The 27,187-nt window shown below is 41.8% G+C and overlaps 1 protein-coding gene across 1 annotated transcript in view; it reads right to left on the bottom strand.

The window, feature by feature from the left end:
- The window catches only part of grm7 (glutamate metabotropic receptor 7), a 100,347-nt gene that overhangs the window by 5,426 nt on the left and 67,734 nt on the right, over positions 1-27,187 (bottom strand). Inside the window, exons 3-8 of the mRNA XM_079359968.1 lie at positions 21,134-21,269; positions 20,439-20,593; positions 18,567-18,704; positions 16,598-16,798; positions 10,543-10,682; positions 5,855-6,790 (exon numbers count right to left, since the gene is read on the bottom strand). Of these exons, the coding sequence (XP_079216094.1) occupies positions 5,855-6,790; positions 10,543-10,682; positions 16,598-16,798; positions 18,567-18,704; positions 20,439-20,593; positions 21,134-21,269 (1,706 nt within the window). The remainder of the gene's footprint in view (positions 1-5,854; positions 6,791-10,542; positions 10,683-16,597; positions 16,799-18,566; positions 18,705-20,438; positions 20,594-21,133; positions 21,270-27,187) is intronic.

Genomic DNA, 27,187 nt, shown 5'->3' on the forward strand with positions numbered 1-27,187 from the left:
TTCATTTAAAGGTAGTGATTTCACTGAGAGGTGAGGAAGTCAGTAATTCTGCAGACGTGGAAGAGGCTCTTGTTTCATTTAAGGCTCTTGGAGGGGGAAGAATCACCGCAAGAGGCTGTTTCGAGAGCACATCACTAGAGCCTCCCCACTAATCTACTACACTTGAAAGCATCAAATGTCACTTATATGCAGCCTTCCCGTCAGCCGTTGGTGATATGGACAGTGGAGAGAATACAATTGTAAACACATTAGCCTGCACAGTGTATCTGCAGAGCAGTGAAATGCTTACGGAACGGGAGGAAGAAATGTCACCATTTGCATAGTTTTTCTTGGTAAATAGCATGACTAATGGTAATTTATTTCATACAAGATGGACTCATTTAAATGCCAGTCATGCTTTTGTCTCCCAATCTATGCCAATTATCCAGAAGCCTGATAACATCAACATGCCAATGCACTCAACTGCCTCTATGCCTCCATCCCCTCCTGTTTGTGCAACAGCATCAGAGTCAGCGATCTGGCTGGTGCACCATGCATTAATAACAGTATGAATATCACAATGCTCTCTGTGCACTCTGTTCTGTGTCACTCCAAGCTGTGGAAGAGCAGAAACGCTGCATTTGTCTCTTGTTTCTTGAGCTGGGAATTTGCAGTGTTTATGATTAGATATTAGGGCAACCAATCAAAGCACTGCGAGAGGTTCACACAGCGTCGGGAGATAATCACCGGAGAATCTCAGCGCTCTTCTTGTGTTTCCATGTTTGGTGATTGGTAACCTGTCTGGTATCCATAGCAACACTCCAGAGTTTTTGTGCAAGCAGCTAAACACGGCTGGAATAAGCTTTTAATGAGATTCTGATACCTTAGACTCTGCAATGCTGACCCTTTCAGAGCTGATTTATTGACCGTGCAGGGGACTTGATTCAGGAGCCGGTGCCCAATAAGTGTTAGGTGCTTACTCATACCCATCACACTCAAATAAATACACTCGCACACACTAAACATGTGTCAATATGTAGGCTCTCACACCTTCGAACACAGCTTTAAAAGCACACAACTGCACACACATGAATCCTCTTTAATCACTGAGACAGAGATTTCTTTTATTGTGCTTCTTTGTGAGACTGACCCAAATTCTTAGTCCCTCTCACCCTCTGCTCAAATGTTTAGCTTGTCACAGAACATCCATAATTAATTCCAGCTGCTTTAACATAAATAAATACATGAAGTCATTTTCACAACTGCTTGGCAACTCTCTATTTTTAGCCGCAGTAATGATTTATTAACGCTCATCAGGAATCAAACGGTTGCATCTAAATGTTATATCTCATTGACAAGCCAAACTCCAACATCAATCCCCAACAAATGACAAGTCTTCCATTTCGACAAAAAAGCTGTTGAGGGTAATTCTCATAATTGCACCCACCAGGGATATGCTTACTGCGAAGGCAATTTAGTTGGCAGTGGTTGAGTACTATAAATGCAGACAGCGATAACGACTTGATTCAGTAAGTGACAATTGGGATGCTCTCTGCCCCGTAAGAGAATGCCTTTAATGGATGAGGGGATTCGCAGTCTCCTCTCAACCACCTGGATGTCTCTCGTTGTTCTAGGTGGCCTACTTTCTAGCCCAGCTCATGTCATGAATAACTCCCTCTGACTTTGTGCTGCAAAGTCCCCTTCCATTACAGAGCCTGTGCTTTCTGTGTGGACGGTCGTCCCTTCATTTAGACTCTGAGAGGTCCCATTAGAAGGCCTCAGATAGGGAGAAAAAAAGAGGATGTGACATATGTCCAAGCTCTGCATTTGTCAGAAAAAAAGTCATTTATAGCCCAAACTACGAGAAAAAGTCCTTTTGATGACTCTCCAATGTGATTTGTTGACATATCTCCTTTTCTAATGATAATATAGTTGTTGCTCTGATCAGGGTCCTTATATAAAAAGTGTCTCAACACTTTAAAATCAATACTCACTGTCCTTCTTAAGTCGGAATGTTATTACCCTGCTAGATAATAAGGTTGCTATCCAGTGAGCAACCTTCGTCCTGAAGGGATGGAAGGTAAGTGAATGCATATAGACAAAATGTTTTCAGTCAATTGACAATTAATTTTTAACTTGTCCGAGAGCAAGGATCAAATCCTGTGTGTACAGCAACACCACTCTCGACAATTATTCACCTTTTTGCAATTACATGCAGCTTTGCAACAGGGATAATTCAATCAAAAAAACTACACAACATTGCTTGCTTTTATCAAGCTCTGGCTGATTTGTCTGTATGAGGCCATAATACTGCAAGACAAGGGTTCAAAGTAAACCATAAAAGTTTATTTTTTCCTGTTGCCCTCCATCTCTTGTTTGTCGTCGTGGACACCTTAACTGAGCTGTTGAATCTAATATTTGGACTTTGATGTCTCTCCTTTGACAACAGGGTTGAGCTGCAATATTTGGAACATTTGTATTTGGGTTTTTTTTAAAAGTTACAGGTGACAGAAATACGTTTTCCTCCACCAACTGGGAACATAAAGTAGAAGATTTCATTTTCTCCACTGAGAGAATTGATCAATGAAGGAACATGAGGGGATTTCTAAATGTATGAGGTCAGATAGGGCTCGCGTCATTTCAAGCAGCTTGTCTAATGACCTTCTGCTTGAATATGCTTACCGGTACTTTCATTTCAAGCCAGCAAAGTGGCCCTCCAATGTTGACTTACAGTATACTGGTGTGTACAGGGAGTATTAGTCAAAATCATTAATTCATGTACCGATAAATGTTTATTTTGGCTCTCTTTATTTATTTTGTAACTATTACGATGGCAGTCTATCTAGAGTCTGCGTTTTGCTTATCCTCATCCCTTCTGGCTCTGAGTGTTGGGAAACAGTGACGTCACACTCTCAGCATGCAGGGATGATAAATGCAAGCTGGGGTCATGTCACTTCTTCATCTCGGGGGATGTGTATTCACAATGTAACAACGAAAACTTTTCCTTCTTGACAACCGGTTTTAAAACTTTCGCCTGCAGTCTGCCTCCGGTGCAGCCTCGACAAGGTTTCCCCCATGAAAGAAATGATAGGCAGACAAATTTCATCTTCCATTTTTTAAAAAGGCTTCACATGAAGTGTCAGGTCACACTTGTGTCAAGGGGAGGACAGGAGGATTAGAGGTTAAAATGTTCATTTTGCCTGCTGAAAGCTGGAATGGGAACGTTTTGGCTGTGAACAGTTAAATCATTGCTAATGAAAGGTGGCAGCAGGATCTCTCTACAAGTAGCTTGTGGGTTCAGGAGACAACTTACAATGGCCTAAGTGGTTACCAGACATGCAGAGAGAAATGTTTCCATGACATCAAGTCATCCTTGCGTGACAGAGGACGTTTTTTTTTTTCCATCTCTGGGAAATGTTTAATTTCACAATCATCTCGTTCTTCTGAACTGTGAAAAAGTTGTGTTACGCAGTCAAAAGAGAGTTCTCTTGTTCAGTGACAGCAACCCTTAAATCACCCGGTTTGTTCCATCCCTCAAAAGTAACATCTGTAGCCATGAAAAAAAAAAATAGCTCTTGGGACTTTGTTATCACTATTTTGCACATTTCTGTGTTGTCTGTTAGAAATGTGTATGAAGGGTGCCCTGCAGGCCTGGAGTTTGTTTTTAGACGTCTGTTGATCTCGAGGCCTGATGACAGCTGAATGTTGATGCCAGCGACTCTCAGAGTAATTAACTTGAGAGTGTGGAGTTGTTGACTGAGCACATGAAGGTGCACAGGAGGGACTCTGTGACCTTTTTGTTACTGTTTTTGTGTGGCGTGGAGTGTGAACGGGGAAAGCAGAGGGAGTCACAGGTGTGGAAAATAAGGGCGTCTAAATAATGTTTTCGTTTCCGAATATTCCTGAATGTTGCTCCCTACCAGAACAACAAAGGAAGAACAAGGAAAACGGCAGTCATGATACTTTATGGCAGCTGTGATCATATCATCTCAGTGTTGTTATAAATCATTTGATATTGGACGAGCCAAGGCGAGAGACACTGTTCAAATCTGTGTGGGCGTGTGGTCAAATCTGCACTTAAAAAATCCAAAAGGGCACGGTACTTATAAAGTGAAGATTAAGCCGAATGCATCACAATGGATCACACTGCCTCCTCATTCACACACAGATCAACACACAAATGTGCACTTGTTGTAGTGTGATCTCATTTTGAATATTTAACATTACAAAAGAGTTTTATGTGGATGAAAAGAAACATTTTCTGTGTTCTGTCTTTTTTTTTTTTTTTTAAGGAAATGTTGAAAAGAAGAACTTTGCTTTTACTGTTAAGGTTCGACATCTTCATGAACATTAAGACGTTGGGATTGTTGGGGGGGATATGTACACTGAGCTTTTATTTTGATGTGCTACATTTGCTGCACGTCCGTTAGCTGTACTTTGTCTGTGAGGATTTCTTTCGGAGGTTGATCTTGCCAGAGGTGAGATAACAAACAGCTCGAGGACAGTCTGAAAATATGCTTTTGTACATTTTAACTATCACAACACAGAGTCAAACACACTACACCCACGAGGCATCAAGCTCAGCCTTCACCTGGTTCCAGTTTTCTTTATATTTTCGACTGCTTGTGTCGGTAAGTACAGTTTCAATAGCAACAGTTTTGCGCTTGCTCACACGTAGAATAGAGGCACAAGTATACTTAAATGATGGATAAGATAACTTCACTTTAGCCTAACACTTTTGCAAAGGATGCTATCGAGACATGCAAAGACACTTCTCACCTAGCAGTGTCTAGGGAAGAAGCATAAAATGCACCCACGAAGGCCATTACCAGGCCAGGGTGTGGTGGTGTGAACTGGAGGTGAGTGAGAGGCAGGAGGGAGTGCGAAGAAAGAGTTAACTGCATAAAGGGGAAAGATAAACACATTACTGCCTCGCCAGTCGCCGCGAGTAGCATAATGAACTCCTAATCGCTGCTGAGGGTGTAATTCATCTATGAAATCAGCAGCAAATTGAGATGAGGAAAATCAGTTTCTGATCCATCTCATGCGCTAGCTTAGGAGGGAGGATATTGAACGGTGTGTCTCTCAAAAGGTTAGGAGTAACACTTTCCTGTCAGCATCGATATTCTGTCAGCGGAAAACTTCCCTTTCACTCCGTCTCGTATGCATGCCCTGCCAAACAACGCTCTGCAGCTCGTGAGATGAATGCATCTGTATTCTGCTTGGTCCTGGTCAGATAAGCAATGACGAGCACATCAGGTCAAAATGTCAGATTCTCAATCAACTCCAGTAGCGGCCAATGTCAAATGCTTTGTTGAGTCAGGCACTGCCCGTCAAGAGATGGAATGTGTTGATTCAAACGTGTATTTACCCCCCCACATTGTATTTACACCCCCCCCCCCCCCCCCCCCCCCCCACACACACACACACACACACAAATGTTTTCTCCCCACCACAAGTCTCCCTCTTCAGGAAAAAAAAACTGGGAAAGATGGTATATGTTGAGCCCTAGGTGTGAGACTTTAGATAATGCCATCTCTCTGGAGCTGCCAGCACCTCCATCCTGTCTGTATATCACTTTCTGTCTGTGGTGGTCGAGTGTGGGTTTCCAAACACACCCAAGCCATGAGATTATAAAATCTAAAGAAAATGAAGCAATAACTTATACAGTCACAAAATATGTGTGTTGGGTTGTGTGCACTGTTTGTGTTTTCCTTTTTTGTCTCAGTACAAATATGCATAGGTGCATGTGTTTGGACAAGATAAAAACAGGGCTGAAGGAATGAAAGCGACATTTGTGAGAGGCGGAGAGAGGCAGACAAAGAGATGGGTGGTGACAAAGACACAGAGAGAGCAAAAGAGAAAAATTACTCACCTTCTCTGCCGACTGGGCCGTGCCAAAGAAAATCGGGATGAAGGCCAGCCAGACTATGCAAGTGGTGTACATAGTGAAGCCAATGGGCTTTGCCTCATTGAAGTCTTCTGGTACATCCCTTGTCTTGATGGCATAGATGGTGCAGGTCACCATCAACAGGATGCTGTAGCCGAGCGAGCAGATTATCTGGAGGTCTGTGATGTCACACTTCAAGACGCCGCGGGCCAGCTTGGGGTTAATGGTTTTCTGCTCATCGTAATCAACAATGGTGTTTGGAGGGTCAACGGCGAACCAGACCAGCACACCCAGCAGCTGAACGCAGATCAGACTGGAAGTGATGGCAATCTGGGAGGTGGGGCTTATGAAGCGAGGGGCTGTGACCGTCTGCTTGCCTTGCTCAAAGATCCGGTAGATACGGTTTGTTTTGGTGAGCAGTGCGGCGTAGCTGATGCACATTCCCAGGCCCAGGAAGATCCTCCGAAAGGCGCACACAGCTACGTCAGGTTTGGCGATCATTATGAAGGTAATGATGTAACACAGGAAGATGCCAGTGAGCAGCACGTAGCTCAGCTCTCGGCCCGATGCCCGAACAATGGGAGTTTCGTTGTAGCGTACGAAGGTCGCCATGACGAAGATGGTGGCAATTATGCCGAGCATGGCCAAGAAGACGGGGATGATTGCCCATGGAGAGTGCCACTCGAGCTTGACAATGGGGATGGGCTGGCAGGCGGTTCTGTTGGGGTTGGGCCTCATGTTGTACGCACACAGTCTGCAGGAAGTCTCATCGTATTGGTACTGGTAGCCATCACAGAGCTCGCAGTGCCAACAGCACGGCATGCCCTTTACCCTCTTCTTCCTCTCCCCAGTTTTGCAGGGCAGGCTGCACACAGAGATAGGCACCTCCTGCTCCCCATCTGGCCACTGAAGCTCCTCCAGCTGGGAGAGAAATGACACACGGTGAGGTAAGATAGAGTAGGAAGACTGAAAAGGCCACTGATTATGAGCAAGCATTTTAATAATGACTAGTACCTGAACACCGTGTCGTTCATTTATTTTCCATCTTATTAACCTGCCAGAGATTACCATATTCTTTGCAACCACAAAGTAGAATTCAATCTTAACAAACAAATTATTTTAACGCGTTATAACCTCCCCCCCCCATTAACCTAATACAGAAAAACACCTTTCTGCCAATTTCTTTGAGGATTGCCTTTCTAATACTTGAAAGTAATTGAAATCTCCATGGCAACAGAGTCTACCTTTGTTCAGTGAAAGTATAAAGCAATGTGAAATGCAAAAGACATTATGTTTTAATACAGGAAGCAGTGAGGTATGAAATGTGGGATGATAAGAAAAGAGAATGGGATTTGGAATTGCAAAACGCCTCTGTTGGACTTTGCAGAGCCATTCCTATTTATGATCTTGTCATCAAAATGAAAAGTGTGGTACACAGATGCGCTGGAGAAGTATCTAAAACTCTTATCCAGCAGGCCCTACAGTGTTTCATAATTTACGTTTAAACTATAGACCCGACTTGCAAGTTTGCCTTGAAAACTCTATGAAGAGATGGACATTTTGAGAGCTATTACATGTTTGTTTTTTTCCCGGGCATTAAAAAGGCTGTATTCATTCTGTGAGCCGATCTTTTGATTTCTTTGGAAAGTGTACTGATCCATGGCTTAAAAAGCAAAAGAAGATTAAAGATGCGGCAACATGGTTTAGGTAGTTTCACAGCAGTAAAAACCAGCTCACCAGAATAAATCAATTGGGAGTCTAACAAACAAAAAAAACCCATTGAAAAATAACTTGTGTTATGATTGTTAAAATGACTGCCTGAAAATGACTGATTTAAAGAGGCACTTTGAGAGAAGCGTGAAGTGTAACAACCTTCATCAAAACAGTATCATAACGCATAAAATCTCGACTGAAAATAAACAGGAAGGAATTTAAGAGATCATTTATGTCTTAATGTGTGCTGCGTGCTGTCCTGTACAGTAAGTGTTTTATGTTAAAACGTCTCTCGGAGTGCAGATGAAATTAATTTTTGTGCTAATTCATGGTCAAAGCCATGAAGTAAACAGAGATCTAAAAAAGCACCCTAAAAATGTTTTGATAAACTTAAACACTGGCTTTGCATGAATAGATTTGCATGAAATATTTGTCACTTCAGGTCACCTTTTAAGGAATAACTGAACATCTTTGGAACCAAACTGAACTGTTCTCTTGCTGAGAGTTGGGTGTCAAAATTGATACAACTTTCTTGTTTGCTCTTTAATATCAAGCTGAAGCCAGCTGCTAGTTAGCTTAGCCTATCCTTAAAGCGTGGGTTGGATAAAACATCTGGTCTTACACTATTCAAAGCTAACGACTTCCTGCTACTACGGCTTCTAAAACACACTAATTAAATCAAATTGCCTCTCAGGGATAATAAAGTTTACATTGACCTTCGTGTACTTCATCTGTTTTGTTTTCATATAGACCAAAAACAAGTACTTGTTGTCTGGTGATGTCACATGCTTGATGGCTGCATGTAAATGTAGCACAAAAAACTGACTTTGACTTTAACCTAAGGATAGAAACAGCACCAACAACCACAAATTGGACAACTGCTGATAATTGCACACACAGAGCTGCTGCATCTTTACAGAAAACACACACACACACTCACACACCTCTTTAGTGTGTTTGGGTTGTGTGTACCTGTATGACAAATGTGTTGTTATCGTGGTGTCTGGGTAGATTATCATCTGCCATTTATCTGGGGGCATGAAGGTGCCATTTGTTATTTGGACGATGAATGGTGCTCTCTGGAAAACCTCCCGATTACACAGTGTGGTAACAGTAATGAGACCAACAGCTCTGTTGCCATGGAGACGGGTGAGATTTTTGACACCTCGGACTTGTGTGGCTGCCATGGTTGGGTCTTTTCCTTGGTCGTTAATTTTACAGTTAATTTAAGTTTCTGTGAGCTGGAACGTTGTTCTTCTTTATCTATGATCACAGTGTTTGGAAAAAAAAGGGGAGGTTTATATCCTCGGTTAAGCTTTAATTTATGACGCCTTTACATTTACCCAAACAAAGTGATTGCTGCTGCATTGGAGTATAATTGCATTGTTACAGCATTTGGTTTGTAATCACACTAAAACAGAGTGAAGCACAAATCTTCAGCAGCAGACGCGGTTCCACCTGCACTATCAAATCCATTGGATTGAGTTTAATTCTTGTGATCCAGAGGGCCATTATGCAAATGTTAACTCATCTGTATGTAAATGGCATGTTTTTTGTACAGATAAATACCTAGACATTTCAGCTCAGGCTTCATCCTATCATAAAGTATGTGCATTTCAGACCGTGTCCACCCTGACTTAGAATCAGTCTTTCCATTGTCCACATGATTCCCCCAGGCTCATTCTTGTGTGTTACAATGAGATCTATAACAGCGTCTGCAAACCATCACGTCACAGTTACAAAAGCAGCTCTGCAGCCCTGCACACAAAAAAAGTTAAACAGATTTTCTTTTTTGAATTTAAGGGATTTAAGTCTCCCCTGAGATGAAAAAAGTGCCTTAATCATGTTTCCCCAATCACCAAAGGTTCTTCTATATTTTGGGTATTGCAAACAGGAAATTGCATTTTCACAAACTTTCTTATTAAAATCTTTCAGCTTTCCTGCAAGGAAACCCGCACTTTCATGTGATTTAGTTTCCACTCTCGAGTGTGTCTTAAATTATAAAAAATCATGTACAGTAAAACCTGCAGTAAAGCTACCGAGCAGCAGTAGCAACACTGGAGATGTGTATTTAGGTGTCAGTTTCCAACAACATCAACTTCTTCAGCAGCCCTCTACTGCCAAACGCTACGCACACGCACGCGCACACACAAGGCTTGACGCCCAGGTTAAAAACGTATTCTTCCTCCACCTCCCACTCTCTTCCACTGTCAGTCCTCCAACCTGTGCCGTGGGAGAAGAGTCATTTCCAACAACGGAAATCACTGTCTGTTTTTCCCTTCCTTCTTCTTTCTAATGGTGAACCCTCAAAAGAAGCCCTCACTTTTTTTGAAGGCATATTTAAAGAAACGCATCAAACTCCTTTTTAATAGTGAACACAAACTGACAGACTAAAATTAGCACATTTGATCTTCCTTCAAGCTCTGATGTGAACATGTGTGTCTGTTTGATTGTGTTGTGATCTCCTCTTTAGACAGTAAAGAGCTGCTGTAAAAAGTAATAATCCTAATTTATTTGATAAAGTCTCAAATTAACTTAATTCCGGACTTTAACATTTGTCTTACATTAGTTTGCAACGCCTCCACTGATATGTGTTGTTTGTGTTGAAAATGTTTCTCTATTTATTTGCTGGAGGGAAATATTACACCTGAAGAATTTGGAGCATTTATCTTCATGTTAAAGATAAGCACTTCCTTTTCCTTGCTAAATTGCACACATGGAATGGGTTTTTCAGCCTAAAATACATCAATTAAACAGAAAGTAAAAACACATCTGCACCTATGCTCTCTGGATTTGAGATGCAGATGATGTGCCGCCCCCCTCCCCCCCACTCCCCCCCGGGATTTAAATGTTGCTAAACACAGTATTTACGTTTCTACATTTTTAGATCCTGTTCAAATACAAGCATTTTAACAACATTTGAAAACCTGTTTGTGTCGCCTATGAGAAACTCTTCATACCCTGAGTTGCAGCGTCTCCACCCACTGCCCGACCATCTTGTACTCTGGGATGGACGAGTTGGTCATCTGAAACTGGAACAGGTCGTAGCGTCCCGGAGCATCACCGTTCTTGTTAAACACAACAGATGTGTTGGCACTGCCTGTACAGGGTAAGAAAAGGGAGAGAACATGCAGCAAAGGAAGAAAGAAAGATAGGGAAGAAAAATGTTACAAGTCGGTCTGTCAGAGTACCGCACAGATTTTTAAAAGGAGAAAAACATGGACCTTTGACCCATTGCTTCTCTCTCTGCATTGGCCTGAATGGACCACACAAATAGCCTGTAAGTGTGCACATTCCGCTTAAAAACTTCCAAACACAATGACCTATATGTTGAACCTCTATGATAAGAACAGACAGGGATGCTGCCCCTCCTACTGACCAATAAAGCCATTCTCCTCCTTGCTTCCGATGCACTATTGCAGCTGCACACTGGTAACTGCATGAATACAAATTTACACATGCAAACCACGGTAAGCCGCTCAGTGGTGCGAGCTAATATCTGAAATGGACTGCTATTTCAACTGCACACACTATCACGTCATGTTGGAAATGCATTTCAGTCACACAGTTGGCAACAAAGGGACATATAGTGAGGATACACAGGTCAGCCAAAGCATCATACGGTCCCCATCTGCTCTCAGTGTGGAGCAGCCCGTCTCAAGCAGAGCCCTGAAGATTCCACTAATTAGCTCAGAGAGGACCAACACCTGAAACATAAAATGTGTCTTTGTGTAAAGCCTGTCATTTGGTTGCATATTGCTCAATTATACAAGCACGAGTCTACAGAGTGTGTTAATGCAATTGTCAGTCAGCATCAGCTCCCCTTGGCAGCACAAAATGTTAACTGCCATTAATAGGAAAAAAAACCAAAACTGTTGTGCTTTATTTTAAACACGAGGGCTGCATTGTTGATAAGGTCATTTGTACCATCCCACAATGAGAGAGAGAGAGAGAGAGAATAGCAACTGCTGCATTTACAAACTAGTCTGTTCACCTTGGCACTACATACTGTGAGCTCATAAGCACAAACGGAGAAACCATTTTAGAAATGGGACAGGGGGAGTCTGATGACACCTGGCATGGGAATTAAGTGCTGTAATAGCTTTGGCTATAAAAAAGTGCAGAGAAAGGACCAAGAGCGTGTGTCCAAAACACTTTCGGGAACATGTTGGCTTTTAAATGTAGAACAGAGCTTGTGGCTTCAGGACTGAAGGCCACCACACCTTTTCCTTCGTTTTCAGCCAGAAGGGAATTTCCTCTCCCTTCTGTATTTTTCCAAGGACATTTGTCATTGACCATTTTACAAAAGTTTCCAGCCAAGGGCCTCTAGTAAAACAAGAAAGGCAGAGGTAGCAAGAGAAGAAGCCAATTTCAGGCAGGTTAGGGGGGCGTTCAAATAAAACCCTGTTTACGAGCACCCATATATCTGTTTTGTACGTTTTTACTTCATTGTAAATTAGGATAGTCAGTAGTTAACACCTAAATAGGTTATCTCCATGTTTTTGCAGCTCTGTTTCCTCCTTATCTGCTAAAACAGCACTTCTATTCCACATTCACTAAGCAGAAATGGTGCATCTGGAGGCATTTGACCCATTGCCCTTTCTGTTTCGAAGTAAAACACTAATTCCTCTAATGTGTCAGCACAGAAAATGAAGCTCGACGGCTGTTCACATTGAATTCAAGTCTACATGTGAAGCCCATAGTGAAAAGTCTCCCACTCTGAAAACCAGAATAAAGATCGGTGGGTGGCAGTCACCGTCCTGTCACTTCTGTTTCCACCAAACAGGCAGCCGACTTGTTGACACAGTGTATAAAGATGTTGACAGGGTATTGACTCCTGTGAGTGAACGCTGTGACAGGGTTACCATTCTTACTGCACCGCCCCGGCAAAAACAGGCACGAATAAACATACACACAGAGTCATTCAGCAAAGTGATGTGAGTGATTGGACACTTGGCGCTCTTCTGCTTTAGAGCAAATAATTAAGCAGCGTTTCTGTGTGTGCAAATAAAAAGACATTAGGAATTCCTTTTTGTATTTCCCATCGGCTGATATTTTCAAGGGAACAAAATGCTCTGTGTAGACTCCTTAGTGCGAATGCTGTCTAAGATGAAAGATTTATGCATTTGCATGTGGCTCTGAACTAAGACATGACAAAAGTGCACTGCTGCTGTGCTGTGCTGAGCGGTGTGGGTGGACCGGGATCCACTGCTGTGTTTCTCTCGCATCATTATTCTCTCCTTTTCTTCCCCCCCCTTTGCCTCTCACTCTTCAGCTCTGTGACTCCGGCGCAGTGGGGAGATCAACAAAGGAAGCTTACACTCTCAAACATACATTAGCAGCGACACATACACTGGATAATGTGCGTGGCTCCAGTCTAAATGCTATAAGGGCCAGTGAGATAGGCCTGAGCCACAACAGCATAAACGTTCGACGGTATAATAGCAGGAATGAAAGAGGGAGAGGAGATGGAGAAGGTGAAGATTTTCATTTTGGGCTCAGGTGAAATGAACCTCTTTCACTGCTGGTGTCACACTGAGGTAAATGTTTTTGCGAGGCAGAACATCTTAAAAAAAAAAAAAAAAGTGAGCACAGGCCCAGATGGCTTTTGAGATTGGACAGCAGATTGTCAATCCTATGCATGAATCTACACTTAGTTAAGGTCCCCTTGGACTCTCAGCATTACACAGACATCGCCTTTCCTTGAGAGCCACCTTAAAAACCAAAGGCTTCCTGTGTGCTGGAACTCTGCATTGCTGCCATAGCGACAGTGTCGATAGGCAGCCAGCTTTGTAGCCTTTAAGTTCACTAACAGTTTATTTTTACATTTTTCAACACATTTGTGTGAAAATGAAAGTATTGTAAAGAAATAAACTCCTGTTAAAAATGATTAATGTTGTGCAAATATCGATAAACAAATGACTAATGGCTCGAGTTACTCACTGGATGGATCAATATCATTTTCAAGTGGTTGTCCGGGTTGTCTGTTAGATTTATAATCCTGATGAAAACCTGACAATCTGTATTTGTTTTCTCAAGAAAAAGACCAAAACAAGTGAGAAATGAGGCGTTGCCTGTGTGATAGTTCAGGAAACCATCTTGAGCTGGACGGACTTTACACTTGACATGCGTCATTATCCACAATCAAACACCTCCTACCAACTAGCGGTCTATTTAAGCAGCAATATTTCCAGTCTGTCATTCTGCTCTTTCATGCTACCTCTTACCTGCACCAGTACTGCACTCTTGCTCAGCCCCACCACCAGCACCCCAGCATCCACCTGTAGACTTCATGACTTGGAGCTCAAGATATCACCCCATCAATCCTCAGATTTCTGTATATCCAATAAAGCTGCGAGGAGTGTTGAGATCGGAGCTGGGACGCCAAACACAAAACAATGCTCTGTTGCAATAAATATTAAAAACATAAAGGAGTTTCCTGAACAGAATTTATTTAGTGCTGTCGCTGAGGCTAAATCCTAAAGCATATTTCTCTGTGCCACAGACAGACCTCCACTTGAGTCAACAAACGCTGCAGTGATCTAAAACGGATCTTCATACACTACTTTAAAACCAGAGAAAATGAAGATTGTCAGCACAGAGGACATCTGTAAATGTTCTCGGTGTTGGAAAACATTTTTTAACTGGAAATAGTCTCAAAAAGAAAGACATGTCCCTTACTTAAAACAAATCAGCTGACATGACAAATGAAACACCAACATTTAAAATCAAGTCTTTACGAGTAGAAGAATATTCCTGAAACACTACTCTCTTTCACAACTAATAACTCGGAGTATGGAGTAAGTACATACCATCTTAGATGGTATCCTCATTGTTGTTTATTGAGTATGTCCCTCATTTAGCTGAGAAACAATCAAAACAAGCCTTTAAAGTCAACAAACGTTCACGGCAGATGATCAAAAATGAAAGGACACACTTCTGAGCATGAGCGTTGAGAACACATACAGTGTCCAACAATGCAACAGGATAAGCTCGTGTAGCTGCTTGCATGGCAACCAACACATGCACACGTTTTCGATGGATGCTGAATATTGTCTGTTATCGTTATCGTCAGAATCCCCCTAAGAACACAAGATATTATTTGTAGTCACACTAAGATATGCTGCAGGTGTCAGAGAGTAAGTAAGATTAGCATGACCAAACTGGTGTGTTTAATGTAGCTGCACAAATAAAACCAGACTCTCCTAGTCTATATGTTGTTCATGGAATCACTGTAACTCTTGTACGCTGTGCTTAATATTTAGTATAAAACATACAGTGAAGTGATATAAATAAACCAACAGGTTGTCAGTATACAACTAATCCAGTAAGGTACATATAGAAGCATTCCCCCCCCCTCATGTATAATACATCAGGAGTGATATTTTTTTCCTTCTTTTTAACACAATGAGCTGGATCTACGTCGAAAAGTAGGTCAGTTGTGTGAGCAGATTAGGATGATCCCTTTTTTTAAAGAGCTGAATCTTATCTAGAACATTTTGTGACGACTCAGTGTACATCAGAGGAGCGCTGAACGATCACTGGCTGAGATACATGCCAGCACATTCGCAATGACAAAGGTTGTGCTCCTTTTAAACTCTGCTCCCATTTGGCTCTCTTCCTCCCCTCCCTTTTTGCATTTCAGAGCAGTTGTCATTAATAACTATTTGTCATTAATTGTTAAAGCATCTCCCTCATCCCTCTCTGTATAGGGCTGAATAATGTAGAGGTTCAAGTACTGACAGACACTTAATATGTCATATTGGCTCAAAATATTTCTCAGAGCCTGAAAATGTGCTTTGAGCCTAATTGAATTCATATTTATAGTGTAGCTGGCCTGCAGGCGTGCATTGCAGGAAAATGTGACTTTTTTTTACCTCAGTGTTTGTAGTGGATTCTTCCATAAGTTTGTAAGTGTATGTATACTCATGTTGTTCATGTTTATTCAACACCTGAGTTAAATATTCAACTCTGATTCGCAGTCTTAAGTCTGCTATTTCTCTGAAGAAGACTGCAGCTACAAACAGACCTTTGCTGGGGACCGAGTGACGATCACAGACTCTGGAGGATTAACTTTAATCACATCAATCTGAGGAAGTAATACCTCTGACATTGATCTTTTTTACAGTTGGAAAAAAAAGTTAAAAGAGACAGAAACAGCAGAGAACAAGCAGGAGGTTAAAAGACACTAAAAGCTACACAGAGAACAGAGAACTTGACAGAATTGAAGCTATCACATGAAAGAATCTGCTCTTTTAATCCCTAATTAGGTCCCGTGTCCACCTACAGTTTTTTTTTTTCTGAGCACCAATGAGGAGAGAGCCTTCGCAGCAGAAAGTGGCCGCCTGGAGAAAAAGCGCAGCGCCCGGCGTCTTCAAGCAGTCTACCTTTTTTTGTGCGGCCGCTCCGAGCGCTTGAGTTGAAAATTGTTCAACTTTTGGGCCCTGTTGACGTCAGCAGCACTCTTTTCCAAATGTATGATACAACCAGTATTTCTGCCGCCTGTGGATCATGTCTTGCAGCCATGTCTTATCGAAGAAATAAACGATCTCACAAAAAAAATAGTAATGTAGCAATGTGAGTAAGACAGCAGCTGTTGTTAATAGACAGTTGTCATAGAGACGGCACGGACATGCATCACTATTCTTCTCAGCACACAAATGCTTGATGCAAAAACTCCTGAGGGCAGAGCCAGGAAAAAAAGCTAGCTGGACACGGGGCCTTGGACTAGTATTGTTTTGTCTATATATTCATTCATTAACAGTGTTTCAGATTAGATTTCTTTTGCTTCAATGTCAGACTTCTTGTTGTCTGTTCCTCGCTGTGGTTTATTCATTATTTATCTCATTTGTTCAAGCTGTTCTAAAAAAATCGCAGGAGTAATATATTTGTTTGTTTGATTGATAGATTGATGAATAAACTCTACACTTGAAGACAAGTGAAGGGGGGGAAAAAGTCGACCGACTTTATTACTGTGTGCATCTGTTGTGCAGACTTTTGTGATGCCTTCCTCACCGTTAAAGCTCGTGTTGCGTATGTACTTCAGCAGTGTCTTCCCTTCAGCAGACTCCATCTGTGGACAAACGCCTGGGTGATCAGGACACAACTCCCTCTGCATGTTGTGGAGTGCGTGGGCCATGGCGTACACTGCGTCAATCACAAACTGCACCTTCCCTTCCTGCTCGTACTTGGAGTCGATCCCGATGCGCTCCGTGCCTGAAGGAAGGGAAAAACAAATGCATGAGCCATTCGTCTTTGCATCCAACCATCCCTAAACTTCATTTCTCAGTCCTCCATTCATTATTGGCTGCTTGTTCTGATATGGACTGATTTACACCCAGAGGGGCCATGTGGTAAAGAAAAATAAGAAGACACATTAAGTTCCTAAGTTTAAGAACCAAGCTGAGCTGTGTGACAAGTGTTTTTGACAAACAAGGCACTCTCAGAATTACTGCCATGTATCCTAAAGTAATAGGCTGCTAAGAACAGACCCCACTTGTCCCATTTGCAAGGTGATGAAAATCACCATGAACTTTAGTAACATAGTCTTCCCCAGCAGCTCTCTGCTCTTTTATATCCTCCTCCCAGTGTACTGCCCTTTCTCTATGGGCTGCCGTAAAGGTTTAGCCTCTACCGCTGATACACTGCATGAATACATAATGTACAAGCCCTGCTGGATTTCTCTTTCTGTAAAACAAAACGGAACTAGCAATTTTACACCCCTGGAAGACGAAACCTGCAATTCAAAGAGCAAATTAAAATCACAACAACAAAACACTGCTATTGCTTGCTATAATCATCATCATAATCCTCATGATCATTATCATTAGCATCATTATATTAACATTCAAGCTCCCGGTAAACCAAAATGACAAGTCTGAACACTGAAGGAAAATCTTCTTCTTAGTGATAGCTGTTCGCTACCTCAAATGTGGAGGATATTTTGATGTTTAAATGGACACATAAGCATGTGGGCGACTTGCACACTGAGGGAGGTCAAAAGCAATCTGTGCTGACATTTCAGCCCATTCCTCATATCTTAACATACATTTCAGCCCACACATAACCTCTTTGCTTTTCAGAGCACTCTGCATAGGGCGCTAAATGGACAGTCTTTGAAAGCTGAAGACTCCTGCCTCGTGTTCGGAGATAACAGCTCTGCTTGAGGTATTAACAAATGAGAATAAAGAGGCAGACATTTTCAGCGGAGATGAAAGAAGAAGTGAAAAACAGTCATTGTCATCCAGCGGAGGGTTTGTGGGGTTCACTCGATGTATGAGCATCTTCTGTCTTTGACGCGTGATAAAAGACGCCAAACTGGAGATTATAAATGAAAAGAAATCCCTCAGCAAACACTAATTTGTGTCATACTGCCATCTGCGTCATCCCGTATGCAGGAACGATTAATACAGCATCCCACATCACAGGCATCACCCTCAAAGATAATACATGTAGTGCAATGTCTGTCTTCCTGTTAAAAAGCAGTGTTTAGGTAATATGAACATGCGTCACTGTTAAAACTGCCTTCATCAGTGCCTCATTTCTGTCATTGTCCCTGTAACTTTGCGACCAAAATAAAGTGTACTCTGGCTCTGTTAGTACTCTCAGCACGGCTGAGCTGAGCTGTCAAGGTGACTAGGTTAAGGCAAAATGGAGGGACTATGGGATTTGAGAGTTACAGGACATTAGCCACAGGAGCAGACGGTCTGTAACTGTAGTATGACTAAGACACGTGGTGCTTTATTATTCTAATAATAAACTCAGCCTGTCCCGCACCCGCTGGGTGAAAACACCTGGTGTTAGACTCTGTGGCTGCACCACAGACGAGAGGGGATGCATTGAAAACCCCACCAGTCTCTCTGCAGCTTCTAATGGGAACAAAAGGTCAAGTTCACATCAACCTGACATGGAGAGATAAAATATGCACCATCCATTAGTGTAGTACAGAAATGTTCAGGCTATGTTTAAGTCAAAACTCGTGTACCTGTGCATTTACGGCTGGTATCCTCTCTCTTCGAGGCGCTGAGGAGCCTGCAGTCAAAGTTTTCCTCCCAAAACTCAGCAAACCACACGTTCCTGCGATTGTTCTCCAGGGTGAGCGCTTTAAAGTATTCATCAAACCCTTGGGAAAAAAAAGAGGAAAGAGAAAGAGCGGCTCAGTTCCGGACCAATTATCAACCAATTCAAACCTGTAGGAAATGGAGCGAGACTTGTGCAGGAGTGTATGGTGGTGGTGGTGGTGTGTGCTGGCCGCTAGGTGTTTGAAGCACACCAGCAAGCACTACTTCATCAAAATTTGACCACATTGGTTCCTCTTCCTCTCAAGGCCCCATGGAACTTTAATCACTTCTTTCATCTAGGAAATTACATTAATTAAAAAACAGGATGCATAATAAATAACACAGGGCTTGTATGGGGTGCCACAGCCTGGTGCCTGAGGCTCCGAGGTCCTGTAGGTGCTGAACAGGTTTTTCCTCACTTCAAAAAATCCATTACAATAACCATGGTTGAAGGCATGATGTATTAGCTTAACACTTGTTTCAAAAGGGCTTAGGTGCCTGTATCGAGCATTAGCCTGAAGAGAGAAAAATTACTGCAGAAAAAAAGTCTTTAATGCCAGAATCTACCGTTTTGTTTGTGCAACTTTTACAGACAATGTGGGTCAGAAAACCCAGCTGGGACCAAACTTCACTGAAGGATTTGTGGTTTATGGATTTTTGAAAAAACTATGTATATATATATACATACATACACACACACATATGTGTACATACACACACACACACATATATATATATGCTACAGAAATATTTTTTTGTCTTGAGAATAATGGAATAATGTGAATTTCTCTCTCTCTCTCTGTTATCCAGTCAAATCAGCTGAGTCGTGGGTAGAGGTGATAATGGCTAATCAGAGCTGAATGACTCAGCTGATTTTCTTTTCAAAAGACCATCAATGATGCATAGTGAATTGATAATATTCTTGCTGCCTCCAGAGTGTACATGTGTCCTGGTTGGACCTCCTTAATTAATGAAAGCTTCATAAAACTTCCTCGATTTAATGATGAGTGGATATTCGGATTGTGACGCCAGAAAGGGCTTAAAATAGACAGCACATGCAGAGAATTTTCTTCTTATGTTGAGAATTTGTACATGTCCTGGCAGACATAGCAATTTATTGTCCTTGTTTTTTCTTCTTCTTGTTGTTAACTAATTTGAGCTTTAGTATTGGGACAATTGTATACCTAAGGATTTGAAACAATTGACAATTCACTTCTCACAAATTTAAGACAGGTATCTAAACAATAAGGACATTTGCTTAAAATATTTTTTTTTAAAGAATATTATTCATTCATCCAATGAGATCAAAGATCCATTTCTCAAAACTCCCTGTTTAACCCACGGCCAAATGCAACAACAAGTTCAGATTTCTTCTCTGAGGTTTGTTGAAAGTCTTTTTGAGGAGTATAAAAATTAAAGAACAAAAAAACATAACCTCCATTGAGAAAGCAAAACAAGCCTAATATGGCTTCGAAATATGCTTTTTTAATATTTATATTCTTTATATGTGTTTTAAAGGGAGCGGTTTTCCATTATACTTTTGTACAAAAAGTCACAACATTTCGTAAGCTTGTTTGAACATAATCTCTGCTTCAATCAATGTTTTAATATTAACAATTGACGAAAATGGCCAATGATCTGATAAAGTCTGGTGCAGGTAATACACCCACAGAGACTCTGCAGTTCCACTTACCAATGTGACTAGCATCTGTTAGTTTGTTTTTTTTATGGCCTTGGCGGTTTGTTGCTACCATCAGTGCTGTCCATAGCAACCCTCACACTGTGTGTATGTGTACCTGGAATGGATGAGCGTTTGGGTAGTATAGTGACCGCTCCCACTGCTACATCCTCGAGCTGGTGGATCGGGCTGCTCTTGGCCCCCCAGCTGTCAGATCCAATCCACAGGAAATGGCCCACCTGATTGGCCCTCTTGGTGGCATTGAGAACTCCCCTGCAAGGACATCCATGTGTGAATTAAGAGAGAGCACATGAGGTGTGTGCACTCCAATATCTATTACACAAAGCCAAAGCAAGCTCAAAGGTGTAGATTCCATGTTACAACTGTCATGTATGCTTCTTTACTTTATCTCAATAAAGGTCAGAAGGAAAGGAAAGACACTGTTTTTATGTGCAGTAGATGTTTTTTTCTATGTTTTATTTAAAGGGAGTACAAGTCAACTTCTTTTACATTTCACGTATCCATTGCTAGCCTCTTCATTTTGAATGTACATGTACTAAATGTTTCATTCTGTTTCTTTACACTATGTCCCATGGGCTGCAGTAAATGAAACAATATCGTTGTTGCTTTGTCGAGATCTGTATTCCCACTTCTCCTCAGAGGCATGCCCGTGTTTGTGTTATTGTTGGTATGTTTGTGCAGCATTGCATGATAAATCTGTGCCTTTAGCCTGTCTCCAGGAGCTGCTATTCAGAGATTAAAGACTTCAACATGGCAAGTCATCAACGCTCGTCATTGTGCTGCACTCCTCACCGTATGTCTTCTTCACTGGCGAAGATGACGACTGCTCGCGAATTCTGCGTTTCCAGCAGTTGTGCGATGGCTTTGTCGTAATCCTCCAACTTGGGATTGTGAGGGATTTTCAGAGACTGGGCGATGCAGATTCCACCTTTACAAATGGGAAAGAAGTAAGAAATGATAAGGCCTCTGGGATGATCCCAACCCATTCACACACTCTCACAGTGAAACAGAAGCCGGGGGTCACAATAGCTGCTTTCCCCCCCGATTGAAATAGAAAACATCAAAGGACAATAGTAAGACTTTGTTGGGGCTGTCTTGCCTGCTGCTATAGTTCTAAATGATAGTCTTTGAGAGTATACATTTACACTTGGCAATGAGCTGAAAACCACAGCAGCATGCAACATAACTCTCAAATGGCACCAAAACCATTTAAAGTAAGACAGTAACAAATCTACGATAACAAATTCAATGGTCCACTTCAAATGGGACATAAAGCATCAGATTTCATCTGATGGATACACAAAATACAATATGACGCTATTGACTTTTCATTTAAAGTCCCTATCAAACATCTCTCGTCAGACACTGAACCAATCAGATAGCAGAGCAGGCGATAAAAAACAAGGGGGATATTAATTCTGAGAATAAATCACTCTCAGGCAGGTCACCACTAACGAGTTTGTACAGGATAAAGAGTACTGATTGCTCTGTGCATTGCTAAACAGTTGATGGATATTTGGTACAGTGTTTGACTGCAATTGGCTTAAAGCTAGTTTGCTAGATATCACTGTCTTCAGGGTTATCTTTAAAAGCTCATTACTGAGTAGAGATGCTAAATTAGGTTTCATAAAAAAAAAAAAAAACAACAGTTTTGCTTGAACCTAAGGTGGTAATTAAAGCGCAGAGGACAAGCTAACCTCTGAGGCAAGTTGTATAAACAGATAATCTGTTCACCTGCACGAGAGAACATCATTGCTACTGTAGGCCTGGACTCGAGGCAGTAGCCTGTGTCCTGAGTCAACAGCAAAGCTCTACCCAAACCAATTAAAATTTCTCCCACTCAAGCATTTTAATAGCCTACCCAATAACCTTTCAGTTTGAGTTTCCCTGAGTAGACAGAGAAATGGAAGGATTCTCCTAATTGCCAGTCTCCTTGGGCTCATTACTTTGATATAAACAGCTTTTAGCTGGCAGAACACACATCTCAAGTCACGGTTTACTGTGGCATTTCTAAAGGCACAAGCTAGCAAAATGACAACTGCTGAGCCTCCTCTTAACTATCCATTTTTCAAGCATTAGTAGGCAGACTTAGAAATGTTTCTCCAGTCAAGACAAAAGGCCGCTGGGATGGCTGCTGTTATCTCCCCTAAGTGGACTAAACATAAAAATGGAGATCCCGCAAATGGTCTCACTGTTGCTTGAGGGTTTGTGGTATCCTGTTAGAGTGAAACGTGCCTGGTGTTATTTGTGTAGAACAGCCAGCGTTGTAGGTCTCCAAGGGATGACACTAAAGCGCTTTCTCTGCACAGTGATTTAAGTTTATTTCAGCCAGAAAGCCGACAGTATGACACTGCAAGCCTGGGTTTAGGTTTTAGGAATCTTTTCTTCTCCTGGATAATATCTGAATCTGCTGTATTAATGGCATCTTTCAGTTCCAGAGGGCAGGTGCAGCACGTATCACACTCACATTAATTCCACAGAGGAATAAAAGAAAAAAAAAAAGTCTCATGAAAATGCATTAACTCCTTTATGACGAAAAAAAACAAAAAAAAACCCTGTGCGCTTGTGTGAAGAGGTATAATGGTATAACAGTCTTGAACAGAGATTTATTATAGGTCACAACAGTCAATAATAGAGACAGAGACCACAAGAGCCACTGATGAAGATAAGAAGCACTTGGAGCAGATCCCATCTTCACAAAGACAGAGAGAGAGCGCCTGAGCTGAACGTGCTTTGGGCATAAGTCTGCCCTTAAGGCTGCCGACCAGCAGTGTAGCGGTGGTGGCTAAATTATTGAACGCCTGAGGAATTCCTCATCTGTCAGTCAGCCAGACGCTCAGTCAGTCAGGTTAAAGCAAGCATGATGGAAATGAGAGTATTGAATCTGTACTTCCACAGTATTCTGCCGTGGGTCGGACCGCCCTTCACCTGTCACTGGAGAGCATCGCCTTGACTTGAAAGAGCTCTCGCCTCAAATACTGGGTTTAAAGAAGAGCCTTGTTTGTCTTTGGCTGGAGATGGTGTGATGTGAGACGGATGAATTTCAGGCTCTGGAGGAGGGGAGGGGTGTTTTACTCCAGCTCACTGAAGTCTTATCCAAGAAAGAGGATTGTATAGTAACAACGTAGTAAAGCAACCGCTGAAAGCCTCTGGATATTTGGCTTGAGATAGATAAATGCATATGTGATTTTAAAGTTAAGCCTCGAGTGAAAATGAACACGTATCTAATAGAAATAAAACAAACAGCTTGATTCTCGGTAGACTTTCTCTACTAACTGTGACAGTTATGACAGATTACATTTGATTGACATTTTCCTTGTCCCCATAATTGGCAATGGACAATAAGTCTAGTCCAGCGCTATAAGTTTTTTTTTGGCTGATTCAGAGATGGAAGGAGGAAGCTAAAGCCCTGCCAGTTCTACGGCCACTAAATGTGATTATATGTAATATTGGTGTTGTCCCAGCATTACAAAGACTGATTCCAAATAGATCAAAGAGAAATCTAAGAAAAAACAAACAAAACTGAAGCCCTTTCTGAACATTTCAGAACAGCCTGCCTGTTATTTATTCCTGAGTTGCTCCCACACATCCCCTCACAGGTGGAGATTTTGCCTCAGCTGACAAGAGATGACGTCAAAGGACACAGGGAAAACCCTGTTAAGTTTACAACTCATCCAAGCTAGCCGATGGACCATGCGAGTCCGAGGCTGTGACCTTATTTTAAGTGGCTATTATGGGTGTGTGTTAGCAGTAAATTTTACCATCTTTCAAAAATCTACATTTAAAACACCTCTGTGAGGACGGAGAGAGGCTGTGTCAAACAGTTTGTGTAACTTTTTGAGACAAACTGACACTTGCACCCGTTTCACACAGCATTGTGCCATCTGTGACCAAGTTAGAAAGAATGTTATATTCTCTATCAAGTTCCCTTTTTTAAAGTTTTCACAACTTTTTTTTTTTTTCCAACAGCAACTTTTCCTGTGTATAACTGATTCGTACACTATGCATGCCTTCAAGGAGAAGCTCTCTGAAAAAAGTGTACTGAAATCCCCATGATCAAACCATTCTGTACAGCTATGAGCATGTTTGCACTTCTTTGAAGTTCGACAACATTTTCTCAGTTTGTCTTTGTATGCAAAACACATTATAGTTTAGTTCTTAATATGTTCGGTTTAAAATGATCCTCGAAGTAAGATATGCTCGCTTGTGAAATTAAAAAAGTTTGAGCTGCACTTCAGTCACTTACCCGTGATGTCAAAAAAAAAAAAAAAAAAATCTAATGAAAACTATCCACACCGTGAACTCCTACCCTCTGCTTCACATTTGGGTAATATATCAAAGACAGCGTAATGATCATGATGGCTAAATTCATCAGGCTCTTGGAAGTTCTCTGCTTATCTGTCTGAGTGCCATAGGTCATGCACTGCATTAACTGCTTCAATTATTCATCCTCTATGCCCTCGGTTCTGAAAATGCACTCCAGGGTGTGAAATCCTGCTTCGCCATTTTGCTTTAGTGAAATACAAATCCCTTTAAATTAGAGGCCCTTGATGGATTCAACCCCCCCCCCCCCCCCCCCCACACACACACACACACGTCTACTCAACACCCTCCAAACTCAAGCCTCCAGGGGCTCCATAATGCTGCAATTATATTTATCACCTCCACAGTCACAAGGCAGACCTGCTCCCTCCAGCCTCCTTCTTGCTTGAACACGTGGGAGCACATCAAACTGCGCTGACAGGCGGCTGACATTCATATTCTACATCTGTGCAACCTTCCATATCCTCTTTTCACTGCCAGTAAGGGGGCATGTCAATGTCGTAGGGTCACGCGCTAGAGTCGTCGTCGTCTATTTTTACCGTGTTTTCAGATGCAGCAGGGTTCCTTTTCCTACTGCTGAACATGAGCGCTGTTCTTCACTGGCAGGTTGTGTTTTCCTCACAGCTCAGATCTAACAAAATGCATCGTGTTGGCAACTCGCTGCAATCAATTCCACAGTGATACTTTGTGGGTGGTTTTCCTCAAATGCAAGTCTTTTTATGAAATGGGAAAAAACTGAGCTCTGGCCTGAGTCCAGACAGACAGAGGAAAATACAAACAAGATTAATCTCTGCCAGCTTCACCTGGAGCCAGGATGAAGGTGCACAATGGAACAGTGCCGGAACAGGGGGAGAGAAAGAGGAGCGAATAAGAAAAAGAAAAGAGAAAACACAAACAAAATAGATCAATAGGAGCTGACCATCACTCTGGTCTCAGCTCGGGGTAATGGGCAGCCATATTGCATTAGTCCGTTAGATGGTTTCTCCTTGAAGTGGTGAAGTGAGAATTCTACTAATGCATCTGACATTTTATTTCAACCAAACAGGGCTGCTCAAAAATAAAAATCCCATGGCCTCATGGATCAACTTGCAAAGTGTGCTGCAACAGCATCCAACCAGTGAATGTTCTAGCTCTGCAGTTAAGCAGTTTGTTGAAAATTTTATGTTCTAAATATATCTCCTCACAACACATTTAAAGTGAGCGCCGGATTTCCATCTTTCCTAAGAAGTCTGTTTTTTATTCAATTCAACCAACTCCAGTCAGTGCTGGTGCAGAACTGCTGCCTTTAGTGGAGTCATGTGAATGCACGGTTATACTATTACATAATTAATGTGTTTATTAAAGATAAAATGCCTTGGGTGCTGGGAGCGTCTCTTTACAGGAAGTAATTCCCATTTGTATATGAATACAAAAATATTGGAAAGTGACTGCAGCTCAGCAGCAACAGGATGAGTTGACAACAACAATGGCTTATGATTTCATTCTGCTTGTGTAGCTGTTCAAGTGTCATATAATATCAGCCAGCTTACTGCTCTTTGCTTAAGAAGAGAGAGAGAGAAAAAAAAACATCAGTGGAAAATGCATCTGAGGAAACCAGTTTGAAGAAAATGTGTTTATCACAGGATATGAGAGGAGCTGAAACTTCTGAAGTGAGCCTGAAATCAGGGCTTTTCCCTCTCAATCCTACACTTTCCCTCTCGCTCTGTCGATGCAAATTACACCACCACAAACAGCTTCTTAAAGTTTTAATGAGTGATCACACTGGACATGGATGCACACGGATAAAATATTCATGCAGGCTGGACTTCTTATGGGTGCCTGTGGGATATCATTAGCTTTCCTCCTTCTCAAGGTTTCCGCACATTAGTCTTTTGGAAGAGACAGAGATCACTCCCACAGATGTACAAGAAACTGTTTGGGATTCATTCGTTGAGCTGAGAAAAATACAAATAGCACACCTGTTGTTGTGGTGTAATGGAAATAAATGTCGAGGTGGGGTACGGGATCCAATATGTTTTTCACAAAAGCAGCTAACCTCTCCCAAGTATCTCATTTCTCTTTGTGAAAACAAATGTGCAACAACCATCCAAGCTTGGTGCTAGCCACACAACATGAGTTAAAGTATCAAGATGCGCCAGATTATGCGTCATGATATTTAGCTGTTTCGGCGGCGTTCATGGTAATATGCTTAAAGATTGATTGCCGTTGTGTTTGTTTGCTGTTAAGTGGAGAAAAATATTTCCGTTATGTTTCATTGAGGGTTTACTATTAAACAAAAGTATGCTATGTCTGCTGGTAAATCCAAGGAAACCAAGATACTTCATGACCACCTCATGACAGGATGTAACAGCTGGCTGGTAAACTAAGGTTGTTCTGAAAGAAAGAAAGAAAGAAAGAAAGAAAGAAAGAAAGAAAGAAAGAAAGAAAGAAAGAAAGACAGAAATGACCAAACGTCCCAAACAAGCGTTAGTGTGAACCCTCAGCAAGCACTGGGCCAGTAATTTCCACTCCCCAACTCTCCTA

This window comes from Symphodus melops (assembly GCF_947650265.1).
Source record: "Symphodus melops genome assembly, chromosome: 13".
Lineage (NCBI taxonomy): Eukaryota > Metazoa > Chordata > Actinopteri > Labriformes > Labridae > Symphodus > Symphodus melops.